At 48.0% G+C, this 25077-nt stretch overlaps 1 protein-coding gene across 4 annotated transcripts in view; it reads left to right on the forward strand.

Moving 5' to 3' along the window:
- MACROH2A1 (macroH2A.1 histone) overlaps positions 1–25077 on the forward strand; it is a 62795-nt gene that overhangs the window by 9254 nt on the left and 28464 nt on the right. For all 4 annotated transcript variants that reach the window (XM_080932640.1, XM_080932642.1, XM_080932641.1 and 1 more), the window contains exons 3-4: positions 20294–20400; positions 20754–20951. In XM_080932640.1, coding sequence (XP_080788766.1) covers positions 20294–20400; positions 20754–20951 — 305 coding nt within the window. The remainder of the gene's footprint in view (positions 1–20293; positions 20401–20753; positions 20952–25077) is intronic.

Consider the following 25077-nt stretch of genomic DNA (forward strand, 5'->3'; position numbering starts at 1 on the left):
ACTGGAGGAAGGGTGAGTTTATTTCACAGTTTGAAGGGAGTGCGCACCGTAGCAGGGCCATGGTGGCCAGAGAATGAGAGAGCTGCTGGCACTGTGTCCACAGTCAGGAAACATGCATGCTGGTGTTCAGCTTGCTCTCCTTATTACTCAGCCAGGGGCACCAGCCATAGGATGCTACTGTGTAGGGTGGACCATCCTACCTTAATTAGCCCAGTGTAGAAACTCCCTTATGTCCATGCCCAGGGGGTGTCTCCAGGGTGATTTTAGACCCTGCTGAGGTGACAGTATTAACCTTCACTCTGGTCCTCGAGCTGCTCTAGTGCTTGTATGGTGAGCATCACAGTCCCCGCCCCATGAGCTAGGGCTGAGGCGGGGGCAGCCTGCAGAGTTTCAGGAGGTTCTATTCTGAGGTGACTGGGTTGCCACTTCCCTTAAGCATGGTAAGAGGAGCTGTCCTTGCCCACTGTGACTTGCTGATTTTCTAACTGATCCACCCACCTGGGTCTCTCAGAGCTAACTAAGCCCTATGTGTTTCCACATGACCCAAGAAATCCTCAAAGACTTCCAAGAATCTTTCTGAACACAAAACATGGGGGCATTCAGCACCAGACAAGAGAGTTTGGCAAGTGGGTATCTTGAGGTATCCAATGACGGAGGCTCTTGGAGAACAGTCTGGAAAGGTCCCCGGCCTCCTGGCCAGCCAGCTGAGAGGTCAGAGCAGCCCTGTCTATTGAGAGGGCTGCTCCACTGATTCTGGAACAATCAGCATCAGACAAAACAAAACCAAAGCAAACAAGTGTTGGCACAAGGACAGGACAGGGAGGCAGTCAAGGACAGGCTCTACCCCGTCACCATCTTACTCCCCCTAAGAGTATCTGGCATTCAGGTGCTAGAGCAGATCAGGAGGGTTGGCATCAGCGGTTTGCAGGGGCAAAACATGGTTTGGTGAGGGCAAAAGTTAGACCTTTGGTAATACTTACCTTTCTAAACTCTTCTCTGTTCTAAGATTAAAAGCTGTTGACTTCTGGTACTAAACTTGCTAGCAGCTGCAGGGAACTGAGAGGAAAAGATTTAATTGCTAGTGTTCTCTCTCTCAGAGCCCCTCACTGCTGAGGTGAGAGAGGCTTGGAGCTCAGTAACTCATTGTGAACCAGAAAGAAAATAAAGGAAAAGAATTAGTCATTTATATATAATATGCACACACACATACTCAAACACACATACACACTCACTCATACACACTCATACACACACACTCACACTCAGACACACTCACATTCATATACACACTCAGATACACATACTCATACACATTCATACACACACTCACACATACACACACTCAGACACACACACTCACATTCATACACACATACTCACACATACATACTCACATTCAGACACACACTCTGGTCAGGCCCGACCCTCTGTCTCATCCACTCCTCAAGTGTTTTTGCACACTTAGATGCAGACGAGCACACATACACATATATATTTGGATGGATGGGCTGGGCCCCAAGCCACCACTTCATTTCTTCTCTGGCCTTCTTACAGTGTCTTAGACAAACGTTCTTTAGAAAGTTACCTCTCAGGGAAACTGTTACACAAAAGAAGTTACAGAAGGATGTCAATAAGTTCAAAGCAGCATTTCATACTGTTGGCTCATTACAAGTTCAAAGCAACGGTTTCACGTGGCCTTGCTTTATTTATCACAGTGCACACCTGTGGCTTCATCCTTGGACCTGACCTAGAGGGATGTTTTCTTTGATCACAAATTTGTCCCAAGCTTGTTTCTCGTTTTAGTGTGATTATGAAGGTTCATTGTATTTTTTTTTTTTATAATGCAGCCTTTATTTACTCTCCTATGAGGAGTGGGCACATTCTATTCTTGTTTTTAACTTCATTATATCTTTCTGGCAAATCAACTAAAACTATCTCTTAAAGCTTTCTTCCTAAAATTATTTGAGTCAAATCAGGAATTCTACAAAATCATTAATTCATCTAAACAGCATTAATTCATGAAAGTTCATCTTCATGTTGATCTGCAGGAAACTTGCCCAATAGGGTGGGCTGAAGCCCAGGCATCTTTAGGCTATGTAATAGTGACAAGAAAGGCATATCAGCTACAAGAAGCAATCCTGACATGATGTCTCTTGGGACCTTGCCTCTCAGGGCTCACCCATCCAAGCCATGCAAAAATGGTGGGCCACTTCCAGGAAGGCCACCTATTAGCTTAGCATCTCTCAGAGGGCTCCTGACAGACTTCATGGAATTGGGGACCCTAAGAAAAAGACTTACTTTATTTTGAGCCATATATTTAGGGTATGGGGAGTGTTCGTGAATGCAGGTGTCTTTGGAGGCCAGAAGACATTGGATCTTCTGTTGCTGGAGTTATAGGCAGTTGTGAGCTGCCTGACAGGGATGCGGGGAACCACACTGGTCTTTTGCAAGAACAGTACCCACTCTTAACTGCTGCATAGGCTTCCTAGCTCACCGAGGAACTTTATGATGAGCGATACGTTAAAGACATTTGACTGTTGCCTCAGTCCCAGAAAACCACGGAGCTTCTCCCTGCTCAGATGGAGGGATGGCTCAGCAGTTAGAGCATGAGCTGCCTTCCCAGCCCCCACATGGCAGCCCACTGCTGTCTAACTCATATATCAGAGATCTGGTGCCTCCGAGGGCACCGTGTGTGCTTACTGCACATACATGCAGGCAAAACACCCATGCATATAAAATAAAATTAGCAAATCTTTTTTTAAAAGTTAGAAAAGACATGGGACATTACTTCTGGTCCCCTGGGATTTCTGTTGGTATTGAGGTGACATGTTAGTGATAGTGTAGTATTTATGGCTGTGATCAGGGCTGCTGTCAGCTCCTGCCCCATGCCTTATGTATAGGAGAGAGAGCAGTCTCCAGCAGATTCAGATTCCTTTTTCTAAAACAACAACAGCAAACCCAAAACATGCTGGTGTCACTGAATTCTAAAAGCAAAGAGATTCAAGATGTAGTGGATCCCAAGCTTTATCATAGGCTTTCAGGAAGTATCTATATGAGCCAGGTGTGATGGCGCAGGTGTGATGGTGCAGGCCTGTAATTTCAGCACTGGAGGCAGAGGTATTACTTGGAGTTCGAGGCTAGCCTGGTCTACATAGCAAGTTCAGGACAGCCAGGATTACACAGAGACCCTGTCTCTCAAAAGAAAAGGAACAAAGGAAGAGGAAATACCTATAAGAAAGCTTTGCTATGACATAGTCAGGGACAACAAGCCCAGAAGAGGGGACATCTGTGAAGGGCTAAATTAGGAGACACAAAATGTCACCTTAAAGAATGAACCAAGGCTGGACATTGATTCTCCACGTTGGACCGACTCAGCTTTCCTCCAGGGAGAGCTGGTGATGTAGGTAGAGTTGCAGTGCCTAAGTGAGACAGTCACTTGGGAGGGTGTCTGCTCATGCTGTGTGAGTCAGTCCCACACCAAGTTAGGGAAGGACCTGGGCCTGGGAGCTTTCTCTGGAAGGAAGACCCTTCGTGGCCTCTCAGTCCAAGGTCTGAGAGAACAGGCCCCATTCTTTCACGGTTAGACCTCTTTCCTGTTTGTATCAGAGCCCTGTTATGTAATCTGGTTACACACCAGTTCTATATGGAGCTTTCTAGTGACTTAAAGTCTGTGTGCTAAAATGAAATCCACCAGCAAAGGACACTATACAGCTAAGCAGGATGGGATCTGTTGGCTACAAGCTCCCAGGATAAACCTTCCCCACAGGATGTCTGAGTCAAAGCTGAGCTGTTTAAAAACCTATGGTTATAGTATTATATGACTCTTGTATAAGGCAGCGGCCTTTAGCTCTGTCTTGCTCAGATCAAGTCTATAAAATGTATAAAGTGTTAAGACATCACCAGTAATTGCATATTGCTAATCTCCTACTTTTTTGTTCCATTTCCCAAGCACCCCACCATACACACACACTTAAACACAATATTTCAAATATTGGTGTTCCTTTCCCCTCTCATCCCTGGCCAGAGCCTTCCTGTGTTCTCTCATGGTCAATGAGGTATTTGAGTTGAGGTACTTGGCTAAGGGTTATTAAGTTTCTAGGCTAGCAATGAGAAGCAGTGTGTGTCTGTCATTGTCCCTCCCTCTGATTTGATGGCCACTGCACAGTCTGAGTGAGGTTCAGCTCTTGGGCCTGACTGCACTAAAACCCCAGGCACAACATGACTTGCTAGCTGGGTTTGGCTGACAACGTGGTCATCCTCATCTATGCAGCTTCTGACCTCTAACTCTCTAGCTAAATGTTGCATATCCCTGTTGGTCAGTGGGCCACTGTCAGCTCCCACCCCGTGCCTTACAGAAAGGGGAGAGGGCAGTCTCCAGCAGCAGCAGACCTTGCTGTGCACATGTGCCTGGTAGCTAGTGACTATCACAGTTGTCATTTCTGATGAGAAAGATTCATGCAACTTTGAAGATTAACGTAGGCCAGGCCTGTAGTTAACCTGTCACTTCCCTTGAAAATGAATCCCAAGTCTCTCTTCTGCTTGCTTTTCTGGGACACCGCACTGTGTCCTGAACTCACACGGCTAAAAATAGAGCGGAAAGAGGAATATGTTCGGGTTGAGCTCTGCAATACTCCACAGGCCTTGGAGCGCCTGCATCCCTTGTCTGCATCATTGCTCATGACACTGTGTTCTTCAAAGGCAACACCAACCTCATTTTCCTTAAAACAGAAGTGAGAAGTCAAAGTCTGTACGTAAGAAGTTGAGGGTGGGGAGAGGGTTTCGGGAAGAACAGTGGCTACTGAAATTGACCGGTCACTGTGCCGGGGGCATTTGGATGCCTCTTTCCTTTTCCTGGCTTTGTGAGTATTGGAAGTTTAGGAGGCTGAGATTCCCTTGCAACCCCGCCGTCCAGGGTGGGCAGCTGGCACTGCAGCCTCGTGTGTGCAGCAAGGAAGAGTCCTGGTCTGCTTGTCACCAAAGCAGACTGTCAGTGGTCTCTGTTGGTGACACATTACAGTTTTACACAGTGAGCTATCAAGTGTCTAAGGAGATTAAGGAACGGTGACCACCTGTGACCTGTGGGTTCCTCGGTCTCCTGAGGGGATGGGTGACTCAGGGAGCCCTTGAACAACCATCAGTTCAGCACTACTTCCCTAAGGAGAGGTGTCAGCAGTCACGGATTCCACGGGGTATGCTTGAGAGCCTGGAATCCAAGGGTGGGCCTCACCCCACTTGTAGAGGTGGGGCAGGGCTGAGGACTCACCTCTTCTACTGCACACGGATCTGCTACAGAGCTCCCAGACTGAGTTCTGATAGTTCCTAATCTGCCCATCCTTTATCCATCCTTATTGTTTAGGCTTCTTTGTGTGTTTGCTTTGAGACAGGCTTTGCTGAGTACTCCTGTCTTGGCCGGAACTCATTGTGTAGATGAGGCTGATTCAGGCTCACAGAGATCTGCCTGTCAGGTGCTGGGATTAAAGGCATGTGCTGCCACACCCAGCACTGCCATTCCCCTATTTTGAAGTCTGTAGCTGCATGCTTTTCCACCAGCTTCTTTGTTTCCCAAAATAACTGAGACGACATATATATGATTAAATGCTTAGGCCAATAGCTCTGGCTTGTTCCCTGAGCTCATAACAACCATGTAAACTAGTCTAAGTCTACCTCATGGTTGGTTACTGCTCCTCAGTCTCATATGATCATCTCCTTTAGTGTTCTGGGTGAACTCTCCCATGCCTCATTATTTCCCAGAGTCCTATCTGTCTCTATAGGATGTCCCACCTTCTAATCCTGCCTCAGCTCATTGGCCATTGGCTTTTAATTGATAGGTGGTGCTTCCACACAGTCTGTAAAGATTCTCTCTGTATTTCCACAAGGACAATGTGATGGTTTGTATATGCTTGGCCCAGGAAGTAGCACTGTTAGGAGGTGTGTCCTTGTCAGAGTCAGTGTGTCACTGTGAGTGTGGGCTTTAAGTCCTTCATCGTACCTGCCTGGAAGCCAGTCCCCTCCTGTTTGCCTTCAGAACAAGGTGTAAAATGCTTCAGCTCCTTCTATAAATGAGCCCCAATTAAATGTTGTCCTTGTAAGAGTTGCTCTGGTCATGGTGTCTGTTCATAGCAGTGAAATTCTAACTAGGATAGACTTCAAATATAGGGTCAAATTTTAAATTGACCATATTTTTCTAACCTGGCTAACTCTCCAATGAAGACAAGACCTATCGATTTATTCAACAAGCTTTAAGCACAATCACTGAGGAACTATTCCTAACATTCTATTCTATCTAGCTATAGGCCTCAGCCATAGGTCCTGAGTTACTTGCAGTTTGAATTGCCCTGGCTTGCTCTGTTTCATATGTGTCCTCATGGCAAACTCCCTTGGTGACTCCTCCTCCTGCTCGACTTTATTGGTGACCTTCTTTTTTTTCCCACCACATGGCCCTTACTTACTGGACACTCACCTGCCTTGTGGCCAACTCCTTCTCCCTGGCTCTTTTCACATAGACCACTGGCTGGGATTGGAAGTCCAGCCTTTCTATTTACTCTGCCCAGTCATTGGCTGTTCAGCCTTCTATTAATCAATCAGAAATAATTAGGGAACATTCTTTACACCACATTGATACTAGAGATTCTTCAGTATTCAATGCCAGTGTCCAGACTGTAACTAGACCTCTGGGCACAGAAATCAGCATCTGAATACACAGAGTGCAAGACCAACCTCCAACAGGCCTATGCCTTAAGCTTAGAATCCTGCCTCAGCATGTTTAATGCTGAGGTTGTAGGTGAGGCCTTCCACATTCATTGCGTTGGTCCTCTTGGAAGCATCTGTCTGTCTTATTGCTGTGGTTCTGGGGATTGACCCAGGATACCACATGTGCTAGACAAGTGCTTGACCATTGAGCTACATCTCCAACCCTCCTCAACAGCATCTTCACAGGACAGAGAAACTATTTTAAGTCTAACATCAGTTCTTTCTCTCACAGATGAGCCCTTAGTGCATTCATCATCAGACCCAAAGACATCCAGGTTTTCTCCTACGTTAGCTTCTAGGAGCTCTGTGGGTTTTGTCCTTCAGTGTTAGACCTGTGGTCTAATTTGAGTTAAGTTTTTGCCAAGAGTACAACATCTATGTTGGGACTAAGGTTTTGCACATAGCTGTTTACACATTGTAGTATGCTATTGAAAACCCCTGCCTTATTGAAGATAAACCACAGGACCTAAAGCCTTTAGTGAGCATGGGGGCTCACGGTGTCTTTATTGTCATGGTAGCTTTTGAAAGGCATCTGAGTTTTTTATTTATGTCACCAGTGTCTGCAGAATAGACAAGTTCCACATAAAGGGTCTGTTTTCTTGGGCTGATAGGAGCTTCAAGCATCTTGAAATCTGTTTTGGTTTCACAAAGCGGATCCGTATCAGTTGGTAAATACTCACAGGTTGTTTGGAAACTTGACAATGGATGTCCCAATCTCTATAGATTATAGATTTCATATATTAGTATTTCATTCCACCTCCTGACTGTTAATCTTCCTGCCCCCCCCATCTTTTCTGAACTTTCTAGATAGCACTTCTGCAGAGTAAGTGCCCTGCGTCTTCCCACTGTCTTAGTCCTCCATTATAAATCATAATATGCAATCTGTGATTCAGACAGAAAAATCACGTTGTAAAAACGATGTGTGCACCACAGGGACGTGGAGGCAGAGGACTTCTGGGAGTCACTGTTCACCGTGTATGTTTGAGGCAGGGTCTCTCATTTCTACCTTTAACTGTACTCCAGGCTAGCTGGCCTGTGATTTCCAGGTGACTTCCTCTTTGCCTCTGATCTTCCTCAAGAGTTTCCATCACCTGTACACCCTTTCTGTGGGCTCTGGGTTTGAAAGTGGGTCACCAGACTGGGGGGGAGTGCTTTTGCCACTGGGTTGTCTCTTGGCCTGGCCCATAGAGTTTACATGTCACCTGTAGTGCTTCAAGTCTTCTTGAGCTCTGCTGGAGCTCTTACAAAAGTTGGCTTGGTTTTTATTTTTTTAATTTAACTTCTTGCTTTTACTTCATTTCTGATTATCAAATACATGTATAGTTATGGTATGTGTAAATAATATAAAATCACTTTTAAAAAGACTTAATTTTGTGTATATGGGTGCTTTGCTTGTATGTATGTATTCAGTGCCTGTGGAGGTCAGAAGAGGATGTCTGATCTTTTAGAACTGAAGCTACAGATGATTGTGAGCCCCCTTGTGGGTGCCGGGAACTGAACCCAAGGACCTCTACAGGAGCGGGCAGTACTCTTAACTACCGAGCCGTTTCTCTAGCCCTGATATGAGAAGTTCCTGTTTAGAAGTCGACACACACACTTGCTTTATACTTACTTATTTTGTATGTGTATGTGTGTGTGCATGAGCATGTTTCTGTCACAGGTCTGGAGGTGCCAAGACAACTTTTGGGAGTTAGGCTCTGGAGACTGAACTCAGGTCATCAAGCTTGGTGGCAAGCATCTTTCCCTGCTGAGCCGTTGATCCAGTTTGTTGCTCTGAGTTTGTCCGTGTGTATTATGTATGCAATGCATCTTGGGTATTTTCTCTATCTCCTTTCTCACTCCTTCCCCCTTCTGCTGAGCTCCACTCCAACAGGCTTCCCTCCTGATAGTCAAGCTTTTTGGGTTTTGTGCACCTCTGGCATTTATTAGGGCTGTTTTTGTGAGAATGGGTGGACTTCTTTACATCACTGAAGAAAATTCCTCTCTCTCCCTTCCCAGAAGGCTCTGTTTTTAATGGTTTCAGTTTTCATTTCCTTACTTTGAAGAACTTGGAATTTACCTGGTATGTGGTGTAAGAAAGATGAATGTTGATTCTGTTTCATGCGGTAAGCTGTTTATTCCAGCTCAGTCAGTCAAACATTCCATCTTTTCCCTTCTAGACCCCCTTTCTGTTCCATTGGCCTGTATTGTTGTAAACTTTCCTGGTATTCACTGCCTTACCCTTTGTTGGATTTACTTTCTCTATTATGTAAATATTTCCATGGTAAAACCCATGGAACAAGAATATTCAGCAAGGTATGTGGCGTCTCCTCACTCTCTGTCTACCCGTTTCTCCCTGGTTTTTAATAGATGTATTTCTTGAAATTATTCTTTTCTTTTAGGATTCCAGAGTAAATCTAGAAAGTAAAATGGAAAGAGAAACCAGTGTGCCAAGAGGGTAATGGTGTGCATAGGCTGCTTTGGTTGGGAGAACCTGAGGGTCTTGAATCAGCCCTTGCCCCTCAGCTGCTTACCCCCTCAGCTCCTTACCCCCTCAGCTCCTTACCCCCTCAGCCCCTTACCCCCTCAGCTCCTTACCCCCTCAGCTCCTTACCCCCTCAACCCCTTACCCCCTCAGCCCCTCACCAAAGCTCAGTCTTCTTTCAGGACTGTAAGACAGGGCTTGGCAGCCTCTCTGGCCCAGCTTGGCCTGTTTTCCTGTGGGATGGCAGATTTCTTTACTCTGTGGCACTGTATTGAGAGCCTGTGTTCTAATCTATGAAACCAGGCCAGGGCCTTGGAGAACGTCCCGTGTGTGCCTTTCACACTTCTGACCACACCAATGCTCGGGCCTCTCAGTCAGAAATTCATCTGGAATGACCTACTTGTGAAAGATTCACCAAGTGCACACGCTGGGTGCTCGAAGCAGATCTGAGTGAGTGTCCCACGTGTCAGTGATATCAGAGGCCACCTCAGACTCCATCGCAGGACTGTGCCTTCCTCTCCTTCTCTCAGTAATACACATAGCTCCTGGGACACAGCCTGGCAGCCCACAGCTTCACAGGACAGTCCTTTGCTGGAGGATGGAGGAGGCTAGTCAAAATGATGAACTTCAGGAGGAGCTGGGCAGGGGGACATCTGGTGGTGTCAGGAAACCTAGGAACTCCTCTGGACCCTAGAGTTTTACATGCAGCAGAATTAGGATGAACTTGAGAGCAGTGGGGCACACCTGTATGAGGGGTGCACAACAGGGCAGCTGTTGCTGGCAGACAGGTGGGAGTTAGAAGGCTCTCAGGGTCATCAAGGGCTGTCAGCTACACCAGGAGCAGCAGAGGCTGCTAGGAGCCACCCAGGAGACACTGGTTAAACATTGCAGTGTCCTTAAAGGGCCCAGGACCTCTCTGTGTATCACCCTCCAGGAATTGCTTCTGAAAACTTATGGAGAGGAGAAGGAAGTAGGTAAGAATTCTGCATAATCGATTTTAAGATTTCCCACTGAAATCACAGTGAAAACCATGAGATGTTTACAGTACTCTTGGTTCCTATGTCTAGTTGGCTCAGAATTAAATACCATAAAAAAAAGTTTCTTAGAGCTTGTAGTGAGTTGCAGCAAGACCAACCAAAGTTATTAATCTCACCCAACCCTCCTCTGTCTGTGTCTTCCCACCGCCCCTTTCTGGTTTGCTTGCCGAGAAGATGAAATATACCCTCTTTGGATTGGCAAGGCTGCCCCACTCAGCCTGCTGCTCTGGTCGAAGTTCCTACCTTCCATCTCTTTGTTCCTACCTTCTCTTCTGGCGCCAGCCCCTTCCTTACGAGGCAGTCCCATCCTCCATTCCATGGAAGGAGAGCCCTCAGGTCCCCATAGCTGCCCCCTGCTGCAGGGCTGTCTGCCTGGTGTCCTCTCACGGTGTGGTGTGGTCTTATGCCCCTTTGTCTGTAGGGGTGGTCTGAGTCTTCACAGAAGCATGGCTCCTTACAGGGCTCCCATTTCAGCTGGCAGAGCCCCCTGAGAACTCAGTCTCTCTGCATCCTCGTGGACGCCCTTCCTTAGATCCTGACTGATGTTCCTTGTAGTAGCAGGTAACTGGGATAGATTTGGGTAAATGCTTACCTGTTGTCTTTATAATTCTGAATACCATCGCTGAAAGTCAGTATCTCCATTTATTGAGAAAATGAGGATGACCCACCCAAGGCAGCAACATTTTCCCTGCCTCAGGCTCAGTGTAGACTCGGAACCTGGTCTGTGGTGATGTTTTGAGAGCATCAGGCAAGTGAGCATGGAGCGCTTTATGTTTGCTGAGCACTTAACTGTGTGGCAGGGACCAGTGAGATATTTTACACTGGGCAGGTCCCTGGATTCACAAGGCACCCCAAGACTCTTCCAGAGCAGCTCCGCACAGTGACTCAGCTCCTGCAGGGCGGCTCCTACACAGGCTCTGCAAGGCCAGGATCCTCGGCAGGTAAAGAACACTGGGCGCCAGGACCGCTAGTGTTCTCTGCACTTCCTTGTTTCAAGCAGCCCCTGAGTACCTCAGGAGGAATAGTGTGTGCCCAGCCTGTGTTCTTACTGAAGCCTCAACCTGAAGGGGCAGGCTCCAGAGCAGTGACAGCAAACTACCAGTGTGTGCCCAGGGTCTGTACGGGCTGCAAACTGCAGGATGACAGGTATGGAGCCAAGGGTGAGGGAAGTCCAGAGCATGAGCAAGGGTGTGGCCAAGGAGAGGCTGGTCCTGGATGACCTGTATCGAGGTTTCAGGAGGATCTGGCCAATGCTGGCAGACGTAGAACAAGCATGTTGCTAGGGAACATCTGTGCAGCCAAGGGCCTCAGAGCTGCAAGGCTTGCCCAAGCAGGCATTGTAAGGTTCTGTTGCTGGAGGGTGCTGGGAAGGGTGTAGAGTATCCCTTCATTAGCCCCTCAAAGAAGGGCGTGCAGAATGGAGTTCTGAGTGTGTATATGCAAATGCTCAGACAGTGTCCCCAGAAGCTGAGGTCCCTCCTGGGGTCCTTCCTTTTGGAGTACCTCTAGAAACACTGGGCTGTGGAGAGTGACCTAAAGATCCTTGTGCTCACGGCAGGCTGTGAGGCAGCATCTAAGGCAAAATCCGAGGACAGCTTGGAGCAGTGCACCCTGCACTCTTGTTTAGACTCCTTCCCAAGTTTCCCTGACTCGGCTCTGATTCAAGCTCCCCAAGGCCACACTGCCAGCGTAAGAGTGTCTGAGCCACGGCCCTCACAGCAGTGCACAGTTTGCTGCTCTGTGCCTAGTTTCCCTCTAGAAGTCTGTCTGGGGAGTGGTGCCAAGTGGGGGCTTTTTAAATGAGCTTCCCCTTTACTTTTAAAATCAGTTCATTTCGGCAGACATCTGATTCTTCACCCTTCCTGGGTGCATTAAGAACAAATGGCTGTGGTTTTCCACACTAAAACAAACATGCACATTAACCATCTCCTTGTAAATTAACTGAGAGACCTTGAAAGTAAGCAGTTGGTGGTGCAGAAGGCCCTGACCAGCACCTGCCAAGGCTGGGCCGGACAGGTTTCCTTAGGCCACCTCCCACTCCGCCTCTTGGAGTTGGCTCAGCAGCTGGCTCTGGTTCTCCCCTGCCATGGTGCCCCCTGCTGGGGTCAGATGAAAGTCCCAGGCCCAAGGCCCAGACTGCCTGTTGGGCTACCCAGGGGTGCTGTGTTCTATCAAGGCAGGTCTGGCAGGACTGAGGTTAATGGAGTTCAAGTGCATTTTTCAAACATATGTAAACTGTTAAGTGTAACAGGGAAGGATAAACTGCTGAGGAGACACCAGGCTTTCTGTTGCGCTTGCTTCTCATGCACATCTATTCACCCAGTTATTTAGATGGAAGAAACCCCAGTGTTCAAGGCTGTGTTGCCCTGTTCCCCTCTTCTCCCTCCTCCCCCTCCTCATGAAGTTATTGTAGTAAATAGTAGCTATGTTTTCTAGGCATTTTACTTAGTAACTCAACCTTTACAAACCTTAGAGGTGACTATAATCCCTGTTTGACAGAATGGGAAACTGAGGCTGACTGTTGTCTTGGCCACAGCAAATAACAGAAGCTAAGGTTCAAACCTCGGAGCCCAGCAGTGGGCCTAGTGCCACCTGTGGTGTGTTTGCACTCATGACTGCCACCCTTTGCCTCAGGCCAGCTGGAGGTGCTGGAAGCCCATGTGTGCAAAGGCAAAAGGAGGGCTTCCAGGCAAAGAAGCTGCTGGAACATGGGGATTGGCAAGGGGTTACGGTGAGGTGAGACTAGCCATTAGCACGCATGTCAGATATCTTTACTCTTGACATGTGCAAAGTGATTGTCCACTGGAATGAATTTAAAGGCTCCCAAGTTCTGCTAAGGTTGTCTTGTTAGTAGCCTCCATGGAACTGGACCAGATGCCACCTGGTTCATGGGGCTGAGAGCAGGGGTTAGCCTGGCCTTGCAGGAAGCAGAAGAGTGGCTCACTCCTGAAGACTGTCCAGCGCCTGCATAGCCTTCATTCCACAGAATGCCCCAAGCCCAGGGCAGGGCAGCAATAGGGGCTTCACTGGCAGATCTTTGGCAAGGGGATTTGCTCTGCTGGCTACAGTCTCTCCTACCCTCCCCCCAAAGGTAGGGTAGGAGCAGTGGATTCTGTCATGGACATGGCTGTAGACACTCCAGGCCACTGAGGGAATTGGAGGGGGCCAAGGTGTGGTCAGGACACAGGAAGTTCTTAGCAATCACCCTCCAATTGGGGTTGATTGGGTTAAAGCCTTCCGGAATAGTGTCCCAGTTCTGAACTTAGTGAAGTCAATGGAGGGGTGAGGAATCAAAAGGAATACAATAAACAGACTCCCTGTCATGTTGTTGGCTCTGTAGTAGATATCTGTATTCCCCTTGGGATTATGTGAACATTTGCTCTCTTTGATTCCTGATTGTTATTTTCAATCTTTCTTTCGTTAGATGAGATGCTTCAAACAGTTCTGTAAAAGCCCCAGATTCTTTCCTATTGCAGGGTTGTGTTTGGAGTTTGGCTCAGCTTCACCGCATCACCTGTTAACTGTTAGAGTCTGATTCTCCAAGCCATGACATCATCTCCCTAAAGGGAGGTCGACGGCGAAATGCTTCCATGCAGCAGAGTTGGTTCAGTGGTTCAGCTCAAGATGCTGCATTGTCAGCGCATGCACACGTGTGTGTGTGTGTGTGTGTGTGTGTGTGTGTGTGTGTGTGTGGTGTTCTAAACCTTTGGTGTTGGGATAGACTTGAGAAGTAGGCTGTCAGAGGTACTCTTGTTCAGCCAGCTGTCCCAGAGATGGAGCAGCTGCCAAAGCATGGCCTTGTCCAAGGCTGTGGGAATCTTGTCATGTTGCTCTAAAACCATCAAGTTCAATGAGGCTGGGAGCTTCAGGCCCTGAGGAGACATAGTCACATCCCCAGTCCTGGCTGCCACAAGCCAGGAGCCAGTAGCTCAGGGGAAGAGTGGATGCTTGTGTGTCTTACAAGTCAGATCTTAAAATAACACTAAAAGAATAGCTACCAAACTACCCAGCGGTGTGCCTCACACAGTGTCTCTGCCTGGGGAGCTCTTACCATATTTAGAATCCTCTTTGGAGCTGATCTCATGCACTCTGGGCCCCAAACGAGGCCAGTGTTGGTCATTAGCCTGTTTCTGGCCAGGAAGAAGATTCCTGGGGGTGGAGGGGCTGGTCAGGGCTTCTGTCTCTTCCCTCCGAAGCTCCCAGCCCAGCCTCTACACAGGTTTCACTTTGATGGTGGCCTCTAGGTATAGCTCCTAAATAGCCCTCTGAGGAGGGGTCCAGGGACCAGGCCCTGAAAATCGTGGAGAAGTTTATAAATTGGGTGTTTTTGTGATTCTGTTTGTCAGAATTGTATTTCCCTTCAACTAGCCAGAGGCAAAACATTTGAGGTGCACAAGAGCTTCCCGTGAGAAATGAAGGGAGAGCGGGTACCCTCCCATGTAGAATACATCAGTGTCTATGAGCTAGGGCAGAGGCAGAAGCCCGCTCTAGTCTAACTTAGCAGGTGCTCCCTTGGTGGTGGAACTTGGTCCTACCTCAGGGACGTGGGATGGAGTGCAGTGACCTGTTGTGGAAAAAAATGTTAATATTAACGGGGGTTTCTACCCTGCTTTGATTCAGCTCCCAGATAAAAGGCAAATAATATTTATATTTATTAACCTTAATCAACACTAGAGCTGGGCAGATATCTGCCCTCTGCTATAATGACTACCTCCCTACCGATAACCCCGAGTTATAACTTGCCATGTTCCACCTCGACCACTCTTACTCCAATTGGCGGCCTTCACGGCGTGTTCTCATGATTCACTTACCCTGTGGCGTCTCCTCTCTCTACTTTCTCCCTTCCCTTGTGGTCTCTCCCCAGCTCCAATGCTGGGAACCCAAACCCCGCCTGTCTCTCTTCTGCCCAGCTGTGTCTCTAGGCATCTTCATTCACCTATCAGGGATAACTTAGGGGCCTGGGTTACACAGCATCGCTTGTATATGTGAGCATTTTCTTGTCCCTGGGGGCAACCAGGCCTTGGGGGGGGCAGTAGTCAGTATTACAACACATAGCAAAAGACCAAACCTCAACCGTGGCCTACTCTAGGGGTCTGGGTGAAGTGGTCTGCCCTAGGGCTATGGGGTGTAGTGGGCTACCCTAAAGGCATGAGTGTAGTGGCCTACCCTAGGGCTATGGAGTTTAGTGGCCTACTCAGGCTGTGGGGTGCAATGGTCCACACAGGATGTGGGTGCAGCTTGGCCTCCATGGTTTTGCCATCCATGTCACTCACCAAGGTCTCATTCCGAGGAACAGACCTCAGGTCTTCTCTGCTAGGACACAGTGTCAAAGCAATCACCCTCTCCCACGTCCCACTTTCAAAGGCTGTTGTGCCCCGAAGAGCAAACAGTTTATATCTCTCTTCCTCCCTGCAGCAGGCAGCCTCTCCTGGCCAGAAAGGCTTTTATTTTATTGCTGTTTCTAAAACTGGGCCTCTGATGAAAGGGCAGAGGGTATTACTGTTGTTCAGCAGTGGGTGACGTGTGCTGCAGCCCCTGCTTTCTCGGCAGTCAGCATGTGTCCTTCGTCTTTCTCAACTTGTAAAATGCCCAGGCCCTCTGCCCACTGCAGTGCAGAGGCAGATTGGGGCGTGGAACACGTTTCCTGTAAAAGGTGTGTCTTTGAGGTGCTCCGTCTTGTATGTCCCCTGATGATAGTGTTACTATGGTTACTGTCCATCTGGAAAAACATGAGCATAAACAAGATACAGTACTTGCTCAGTGAGCTGGAGTCTCCCCACCCCCTCCTTACTTTTGTAATGGATAAAGTTCCTGTTTCCTGCAGAGTCTGGGGCCCACTTTTTGGTAGGAGCCTAGGCCTGCACATTAATCTCAGCTTGTACGTGTTGCTGGGTTTTGCAGAAAGGAAGCCTTGGGCCTCAGTTCTGCCTTACAGAAGACAGGGGAGTGACACCCTCACCCTGCTCTTTCCCAGACCTGCACACCCACCCCCTTCTCATTGCTACTCCCATGTGGCTTCAGGCTGGCACCTCTGAGTGGAAGCTGAATTGACATTTCCCAAGGGAAAACTAAGGCCACTGAAACTGGAGCCACAAATCTAGAACCCCGGGTGGAGGCTAAGGAAACCTGGAGGGTGTCTCTGGGTCCTTGGGGAGTCTTCGTGCTCCTTGCCCTCTGTCTGCGCTTGTTTTCTTCTGGGGCACTGAGTTGCTTTCTTCCCACCCCTCTCGCTGCCTTTCCACCCAGGTCAGTGCCCACGCCATTCAAGCTTTCACCCACGCCTCTCTTCCGCCCCGCCTGGGAGGCCTTCTGCTTGTGCTCCTGCACAGACTTCTCTGCAAACTGCCCCCACATGATCAGTTTGTCAAAGGGTGGGCTTAAGGATTTGGTATGACAGCCCACCACTTGGGTACCTGTGTGTATCATGTTAACAAGCAACAGGTAAGGTATTGTTAGCACACTGGGGTGAGCGGCGACTCTAAACCACCTGTCACCAGCCACTGTCTATGCTCTGGCTCCGGATGCCGACAGCTCCTCCTTCCCTATAGCCTCAGAAAGGGAGACAAGGCCAAAGATGGGAAGAAAGCTTTAAAACAGGCTACACAGCTCCACTATGCCAGAGGCCACTCTTAAGTTCCAGCCCTGGCCTGCTTTGGTGGGCTCTTCTCCCTGCCCTTAACTGCCAGAGTCTGCTCTCTTGGGGCCTTGGGCACCTACTTTGCTAACCTTTGGACTGTGGCAGGACAGTAGCTTTGCAGGTGTGCTGCCTACACCCCAAGCACAGGAGCTGAGGGTCTGCTGGGCCTGTGAGCAACGTTCAGGAGAGCAAGCTCCTCAGTATTGAGAAACTACATTGTTCTGAGGTTGTGGGGGGACAGCTAAGGTGGGAGCGTCGAGCCTTTCTCCAGCTGGTACCTTAGGTACTAGCCATCTTCCCTGCCTCACCCCATGGCTCTCGTGGCCATGAAGCCCAGGCATGGTCATCTAAAGCTCTGGCCTGCACAGTCTTATGTTGAACTCCTTTCCAGCTGGTAAGACAGGAACCCCAATGCCTCTGTGTCCCTTCTCAAACATGGGGCTATTTATCTCTGTGAGGACTGAGCAAAAGGATTTCCTGGATTTGGGGAAGGCAGCCTGCTGTTCCAAGTATGGCTGATTGACCCTAGCCCTAGCCCACTGCCACCATGAAAGCGTCTTTACGCATATGTAGCAGGTTTTGCACAGGGCTCAGTTGTTAATATTAAATATATACATACCATCTCAAGTGGTGGTTTATGCACCACTGTAGCTCTCAGGAGACTACAACAGGAGAATCACAAGTTTGAGGCTAGCCTGGCTACCTAGTAAGTCAGACCAAAGTGAGACCCAGTCTCAGAACAAGCCCAGTAGACAGTCATTAGTGTTGTAAGTTTCAGGCTCTGTTTTCATGCGGCTACCTATTGAAGTTTGGTCTGTTATGTGTCGTAATGCTAGATACTGGTTCCCCTTGATGAGATCCCCATGTACACCAAGTGATGCTATATAACTTTGCTCCTTAATGTAAAACTATTGGTTAATAAAGATGCCTATAGCCTGTAGCTGGGCAGAAGAGAGGTGGGCAGGGCTTCGATTACCAGGCTTGGGTTTGAGGAGAGACCATAAGGAGAGAGGAGAAGAGAGAGGAAGACACCACGGGGAAGGTGGGTTATGGGACCATGGCCATGAAGTCTGGCTAGTTGGAGTAGGACCAGCCCAGGCAAAACATGGCAAGTTAGGTTTGAGGTTATTGACAGAGAAGTAGAAACAATAACATAGAGGGTTATTTTAAGGCTTCTTATATAGAGGTGTGTGTCTTTTATTTGGGAACTAAATGATCAAACGTGGAGTAGGAACCCCGAATAATGTTTACCACAGCAGCCGCCTACTCCAGGTTATTCCAGGATGCATCCAAGCGTTGACTCTGTCAGAACAATCTAGAACATACAGCACAACTGTAGTATTAGTGTCTCTTCAGCGTAGCAGAACGTCAGGCCTGAGTTGGCCAAGAAGGTGGTGCAGAAGGACATTATGGGCAGGGTGGTGACGCAGGGCATCAGACATCCAGGAACAGCGCGCATGTGCCAGGAAGACAGAGCAGGGATGGTGTGGGTGGTTGTCAGGAAGGGAGCGGGAAGGGATCTGCCAGAGGGGACGCCTCAGTGTCACGGAGGATGGTGTTAGGGCTTTCTTTTCATCCCCTGAGGCCGCTTCCCGGGTAAGAAAACAGACTGTATAAGCATCAGTTGCAAGTTGGTCTCCATCTCCCAGTCTTGTTTCTTCCCTCACATGATTTTTGTTTTGAAGAAACTTCAGACATACAGAATGCTGAAAAAATTACTGTATTATTCTTTTTTCCCAATAATTCGTCTTTTAAAAATGTGCATTGGTGCTTTGCTTGCATGTATGTCTGTATGAGGGTGTCATGGTGCCTACAACTGGAGTTACAGAGAGTTGTGAGCCGCCATGTGTGTGCTGGGAATTGAACCTGGGTCCTCTGGAAGAGAAGTCAGTTCTCTTAATCACTGAGCCATCTCTTCAGCCTTTATTGTATTATTCTTAATCAAGAAATGATCTATATACTACAAGGTACAGTGTGCTGCTTTGGTACATGGTTACACGGGAAAATGAGGAGATTAGTTTCGTTAACGTATCTGTCTTTCATGTTCCTGTGTTTAGGTTTGGAGAGCATTTAAAGTACATGTTAGTGACCAGGAAATACACAGTATTATCAGCTGTAGTCACCTCTCTGGTCAGATCACTAAAATTTTCCCTAACTCGAACTGCTTTTTCACACCCTTTGACTATCATTTCCTCCCCCCACCTCAGCCCCACCCCCCGCCTATGGTGAGCACTCTATTCTTGACTTCTAAGCTAAACTTCTTTAGATCTGGCATCTTAGTAAGCTCATAGAGTGTATATTTATCTTTCTGTGCCTGGCTTATTTCATTTAGACAAGTCACCTGAGGTCTCTAGAGTTCAGGCCTGTTCATATTACAAAGGGCAGTGTTTCTGATCATGTGCAGACTTAACAGTACCTACCACATTTGCCGTGTTCACTGCTTCAAGACAGTATCAATAAGCTCCACTCCTAAGTACTTCAGCATGAGTTTCCTTTTTTATTTTCATTTTATGTGCATGACTATTTGCCTGCATGTGTATATGTGCATGCAGTACAGACAGAGGCCAGGGGCTGATGTCAGAACCTCTGGAACTGGAGTTACACATGGCTCTGAGCTGCCATGTGGGTGCAGGGAATTGAGCCCAGGACCTCTAGAAGAATAGCCATTGCTCTTCGCTGCTAAGCAGTCTCCAGCCACAGCACTAATGTCTTAGGAACAAGAACATTCCCTTCAGAGCGGCCATGCTACTATCTAACGTAGGGAACATTCTTACGGCGTGACTCCGTGTTCAGGCCTCTTCACTTGTCTCCAGAAGGACTTTGGAGGATTCTGTTAGAGTCACCCATTGTAGTTGGTTCTGTCTCTAGCTTTTTAGATCCTGCAATATTTCCATCCTTTTGTTTTATGTTACCGTGACACTGACTGTGAGAGGAGCCTAGTCACAGCTTGCTGATTTCACATCCCAGTGTGCAGGTATTCTTTGATCCAAGCGTCCAAGATTTCTCAAACACCATCTACATCAAAGTCCCTTCCCCTTGAGTTCTACAGAAAGGCGATGCATTACCAGAAGTGCAGGCATTGTGTCCTTCTGGCCACAGTGCAGGTGCATGCAGTTGGTCATGTCTATGTCCAAGAGTCCCTCACAGGCTGGGAAATGGGAGCCAGAGCTGGATTTAGACCTTAGTCTCACCACTTACATAGCTAGTGCCCTCTGCTGGTCCCCATTCCTCCTAACCTGTTTCAAAACAGAAGGTAGAACCTTTAAATTCCACCCAGCCTTTTATTATACCTCTGAGTGGTTGCCCCAGAAGCACTGCTTGCAGAACACACCTGTGTGGGGATTTGGGGGCATATGGGTTCTCAGGTGCCCTGAAATGACCACATGCTTTTTATCTGCCCTGCAGCTGAGATCCTGGAGCTGGCTGGCAATGCAGCAAGAGACAACAAGAAGGGGCGGGTCACGCCGAGGCACATCCTGTTAGCTGTGGCCAATGATGAAGAGCTAAACCAGGTACGGGTCTCTCCAGCCTGTTCCCGGACATGCTAGCATATACTCAAACCAAGCCTAAACAGCTTCCTGCCTTTTGGGGCGTGACTAAAAGTAGGGTAGGGAGATGACATGGGGTACTTTGCTCTCCCAGAAGGAATGATAGCATAAGTTCATACCAACTGAGAACTCAAGGACTTGAGTCCCATGTAGTAGGTCTGAGTCCATTCAGCATCCATGTAGCTGTCATGGAGTCAAGAGCAGCAGCAGCTCGGAGCAGATGTGTGTGTGAGCAGGGCTGACCTCTTGAATCAGGCAAGGGCATTCCTGGAGCAGGCCGTTTGGCTCACTGCCTGTGACTCTGGTTTTCCCGAAAGCTGCTGAAAGGAGTCACCATAGCCAGTGGGGGTGTGTTGCCGAACATCCATCCAGAGTTGCTAGCGAAGAAGCGAGGATCCAAGGGAAAATTGGAAGCCATCATCACGCCTCCACCAGCCAAAAAGGCCAAGTCTCCATCCCAGAAGAAGCCAGTGGCTAAGAAAACAGGAGGCAAGAAAGGGACCCGGAAGTCTAAGGTACGGGATCTGGCATGTGTATGATGGGGTAAATAAGGTCACAGGGGACCCCCCCACCCCACCCTTTCTAGAACTGATTCCTGATGAAGGAGTATGTAGGAGTCTAACGTCCTGGCTAGTCGAGAATGTCTCATGGAACCTGGGTTTAGCTGTAAGACTGGACATGGGGAGTGGCTTCTAGGAACAGGTGGAGGTGGCCCAGAGCCTGGCCATACCCACCCTATACCTGGTCTCCCACACAGATGCACGGGCCATGGGAAGGTTTTTTGAGCCAGGGATCACCAGTGATACAGTCCTCAGAGGGGCCATCTGCCCACATACCTCGATGCTGAGCTCGACAATCTCATTGTGTTGCCATGGCTACATGTCCTCTTTGGGTGCTCCAGCAGGAGCTCTCCAGACAGCTGTCTTTCAGAACACTTGCCTCAGTCCAGAGAGAAAAGCAATGCATTCTTCAGGCAGTTCAGACCTAGCTTCACCTGAAAGCGTTGTCCTAGATGCTGGTCCTCTGTGGAGAGGAGAGCCTATCAAACATGGCCCAGAGTCACTTTAATGGGGAAGGGCAAAAATTCCCCATCTGTTGATGTTGCTTTGGGATCTGTGTAAGCTGAGGAGAAGGCGCTGTGTCTCTTCACACACACTTGTGAATGCAACAGCACTGCTCTGAAATACAAATCTGAGTAAATACTTTTTTTCCAAGGTCCAGAGTTGCTCCCCACTGCTGAAAAAGAGGAGCCTAACCTTGAAGAGTGGCCAGTATTTCTAGAAACTAGAAAGCGTTCCACCTTTCTGGATACTAGAAAGCATTTCACCTTTCTGGATACTAGAAAGCTTTCTGCCTTGCTCAGGAGTCCAGGAGGAGGAGGCTGGACAGGCAGGGACGGGACTTCAGAGAATGTTCCTTATTTGTTTCTGCTAACTGTAAAGTAAGCAGACTGGAAGGTTCCCTTCCCTCTCCCTGTCTTTGCAGTTGGGAGGGAGGGCAGGGCAGAGGAAGCAGGACGAGTCCCAGGGTACTTGCTATGGAATGTCAGGAGAAACAGAGAAGCCAAGTCTCCTCTCCCTTGAAAATGGGCCTCGGGGGGTCTGACTGCCCGCAGGGAGGTCCTGGCATTAGGTGCTGGCACTAGCAGGGTAGAACTGTCTTCAGGCTCGGCCCTTACCCTGGCTGCATCTCTGCCTGTGCTCAAGTCAGGCCATCTGAACATCTTAGGTGCCAGTGCCTGGAGCAAACCTGGCTGAGCCTTGTTCCCCTTGACCGTTGTCTTCTCTTGTAGTTTCTGCCCAATGACTTTCTGACTGTTCCAGCTTACCAAACACTAGGAATTGGTTCTTTATGGAGTGAGAGAGTGTATGTGTGAGTATGAGGTGGGGGGGGAGAAAGAGGTGTGTGTGTGCGCGCGCGCGCTCACGCGAGCGCGCGTGTGTGTGTGTGTGTGTGTGTGTGTGTGTGTGTGTGGTGTGTATGGCATGTGTATGTGTGTATGGTGTGTATTTGTGTGTCCCTCCAGCCCCTAGTAGCTATGTTTCTAATAACCATATGTCAGTAATCACTCAAACATTCAACTTTTCTCTTGATTACAAAAGCAGGGAGCCTGTGATGGTGGTCTGTTTTTCTTCCACACAATAAAACACATTGTCTGCTTACTGTACCAGTATTTGGCTAACATTAAACCCTGGGGGAAGCTGAAATTGGAACCGTGAACAGCTAATTTTCAAAACATTTGTTTAATGTAAATTGTGGTGTCAGCTCCCAGAAACAGTGGAGGCCCTGGCATTTCCATGTTTCTTGCAAGGTTCTGAAAATCGCCCTTCCAGGAGCATGCGCAGAGCGCCCCACCTCAGGAACGTGCTAAAACACTTGGCTGAAAGGGAGTTGGTATTTTTCAAGTGTCAACACTGGAAGTCCAAATCATAATTTCCTCCCGCAATTCTATATAATTTGAAGGTTTTGAAAATGTCCAGCGTGACAGTTGAGTCAGCTGCAGGGGAGCAGTCTGTGGGTTCAGAAAGACTCTTGCACTCAAGGCCAGGGCTCTGGCTGTGCCCTAGGCTCTTCCTACTTGGGTGGCCTCAGGCAAGTCTGCCCCCCACCCCCATCTGCCCTAGCCCATGAAATGACAGAGCCTGTTCCAACTCTACAAGCCAGTGAGTGACTCTGGGCATATTGCATAATGTATTTTTTGTATAAGTCATGTGTGTACGTTTGGCAGGCAAAAAAAAGTATGCAGGGAAAAAACCCTGCTCCTATCACAGTCTATAAGGAATTAATATCCCACCTTTCAGAAAGTCTATGTATATAAAAGCATGCATGTATGGAAACCGTTTCCATCCTACATGCATAACACACAAGTCACACAGCCACTGTTTTGGCCGTGTTGTGTTAAAAGTGGAAGGCCCAGTCTGTGGCCAGATGGTATTCTGACTTTGCCATTTGTGTGTTGTGGGTGGGTTCCCTGTGGTGCTCAGCTTTCTTAAAGGGAACCTGGGAGAGCTTAAGCAAGGACTCAGGCAACACTAGCAACAGCCTGTGTCCTGAGGGAGCTGCCGCTCCCCTAACTGTGGTCAGTCTTTCTTTGTGCGGACTCCCTATGTGAAGACCCCTGGGTGATGAGGATGGGGTCCTCACTCACTGCCTGGCAGAAGAACTGGATGATTTTGGTGAGCGCCTCTTTTCTGAGGAATAAATAAAGTATAAACTAAGTGATTAATAGCTTATTAAAGCCATGGTTCTCAACCTGTGGGTCACATGTCAGATATCCTGCCTACCTGTTGCAGGACGCTTGATCACACCTAGAACCCCGAGACTGTATTGTTTGCTGGTAAAGCCTTTTTCTAGTTATGGTGTGACTCTTAGTACACGCTTTTAATCCCAAACAATGAAGATAAAGTTTGTAAAAGGAAGCACCATGTTTGAAAGTCATATCTAATTGAATGGCAGACAAAGGGATGGATCGGAGAAAGATTTGACAGAATAGGAAATTCCCAACTCTCATGAGAGGAAAGGGAAACTACTTAAGGCACAGTGCAGAGAGAGGGGAGGGAGGCAGTTTTACCTGGAAGTTGTACAGAGACAGGTTGAAGAGAGAGCAAGCTAGACACAGGTGAAGACAGAAGGAGCCAGAAGATCAGAACAGAGTGCTAGAGTTAGTTTGAGGCCAAGGAGAGCAATTTGGGAGAAATGGAGAGAATCCAGTTTGAATTAGCCTGAGAGAGGAATCTGAGCCAGAACAGCTGAGTTGACCATCCAGCCAGAGCTCAGAAAGAACTAGGAAGGGTGAGCCTATTCAGTAGCAAATCTCAGAGGCTGAAGATATTCTAGGCCTGGACTAGGTTGTATGGAGGCTAGAAGCTTCCAGGACTAGGCCTCCGTTAAGCAGACAGAAGCAACAAACCTCAGATCAGTTAGATCAGGTGAATAAAAGTTGCTTTTACACATATCACACATTTACCTTATGATCATAGCTAGCAAAATTACACTTATGAAATAGCAAGGAAATAATTTTATGGCTAGGGGTTGCAACACGGGGAACTGTATTTAAAAGTCTCAGCATTAGGAGGGTTGAGAACCACTATATAAAGAGATATCAAAGAAAGGCATTGTTTCTAATAAGGAATTGCCACCCAACAGTCTTCTGCCTTTTAGTGATGCCAAGGAGCTGAGGTGAACTTGGTCGGTGGGTCTCCGTCCATCATTTTTGACACTGAGTTTAACAGTCTTAAATGTGACTCCAGATTGACTTTGACCTTCTAGGCTTTTTCAAAACAGCCCTGCACATATCCAATGCACAACACTTTTGCATTTATATAAAGTATAAGATTCTAAAAATCTTACACGCATTTGAGTTAGATGGGATTGCTTAGATCAGAAAAGGCAGTAGGCCTTGTGTCACTATGCATGAAAGAAAAGACAGTTTTCTTCCAAGATAGTAGGAAGGGATGTGATTGCAGCCAATAGGCTTCACTTGAACACCGTTATTATCAGAAAGTAGTTGCTGCTTGTATGCAGGGCAGTGGGGCTGACCTGGGCTTCTGCTACTTTGAAAAAGCTCAAGTTCTCTGCAGAGAAGAAGGTTCGTTCTCTGTGCAGCACTTGACTGATTTCTCTTATTCAGCCAGGAGCCCT

Source organism: Micromys minutus (genome assembly GCF_963924665.1).
Source record: "Micromys minutus genome assembly, chromosome: 1".
Lineage (NCBI taxonomy): Eukaryota > Metazoa > Chordata > Mammalia > Rodentia > Muridae > Micromys > Micromys minutus.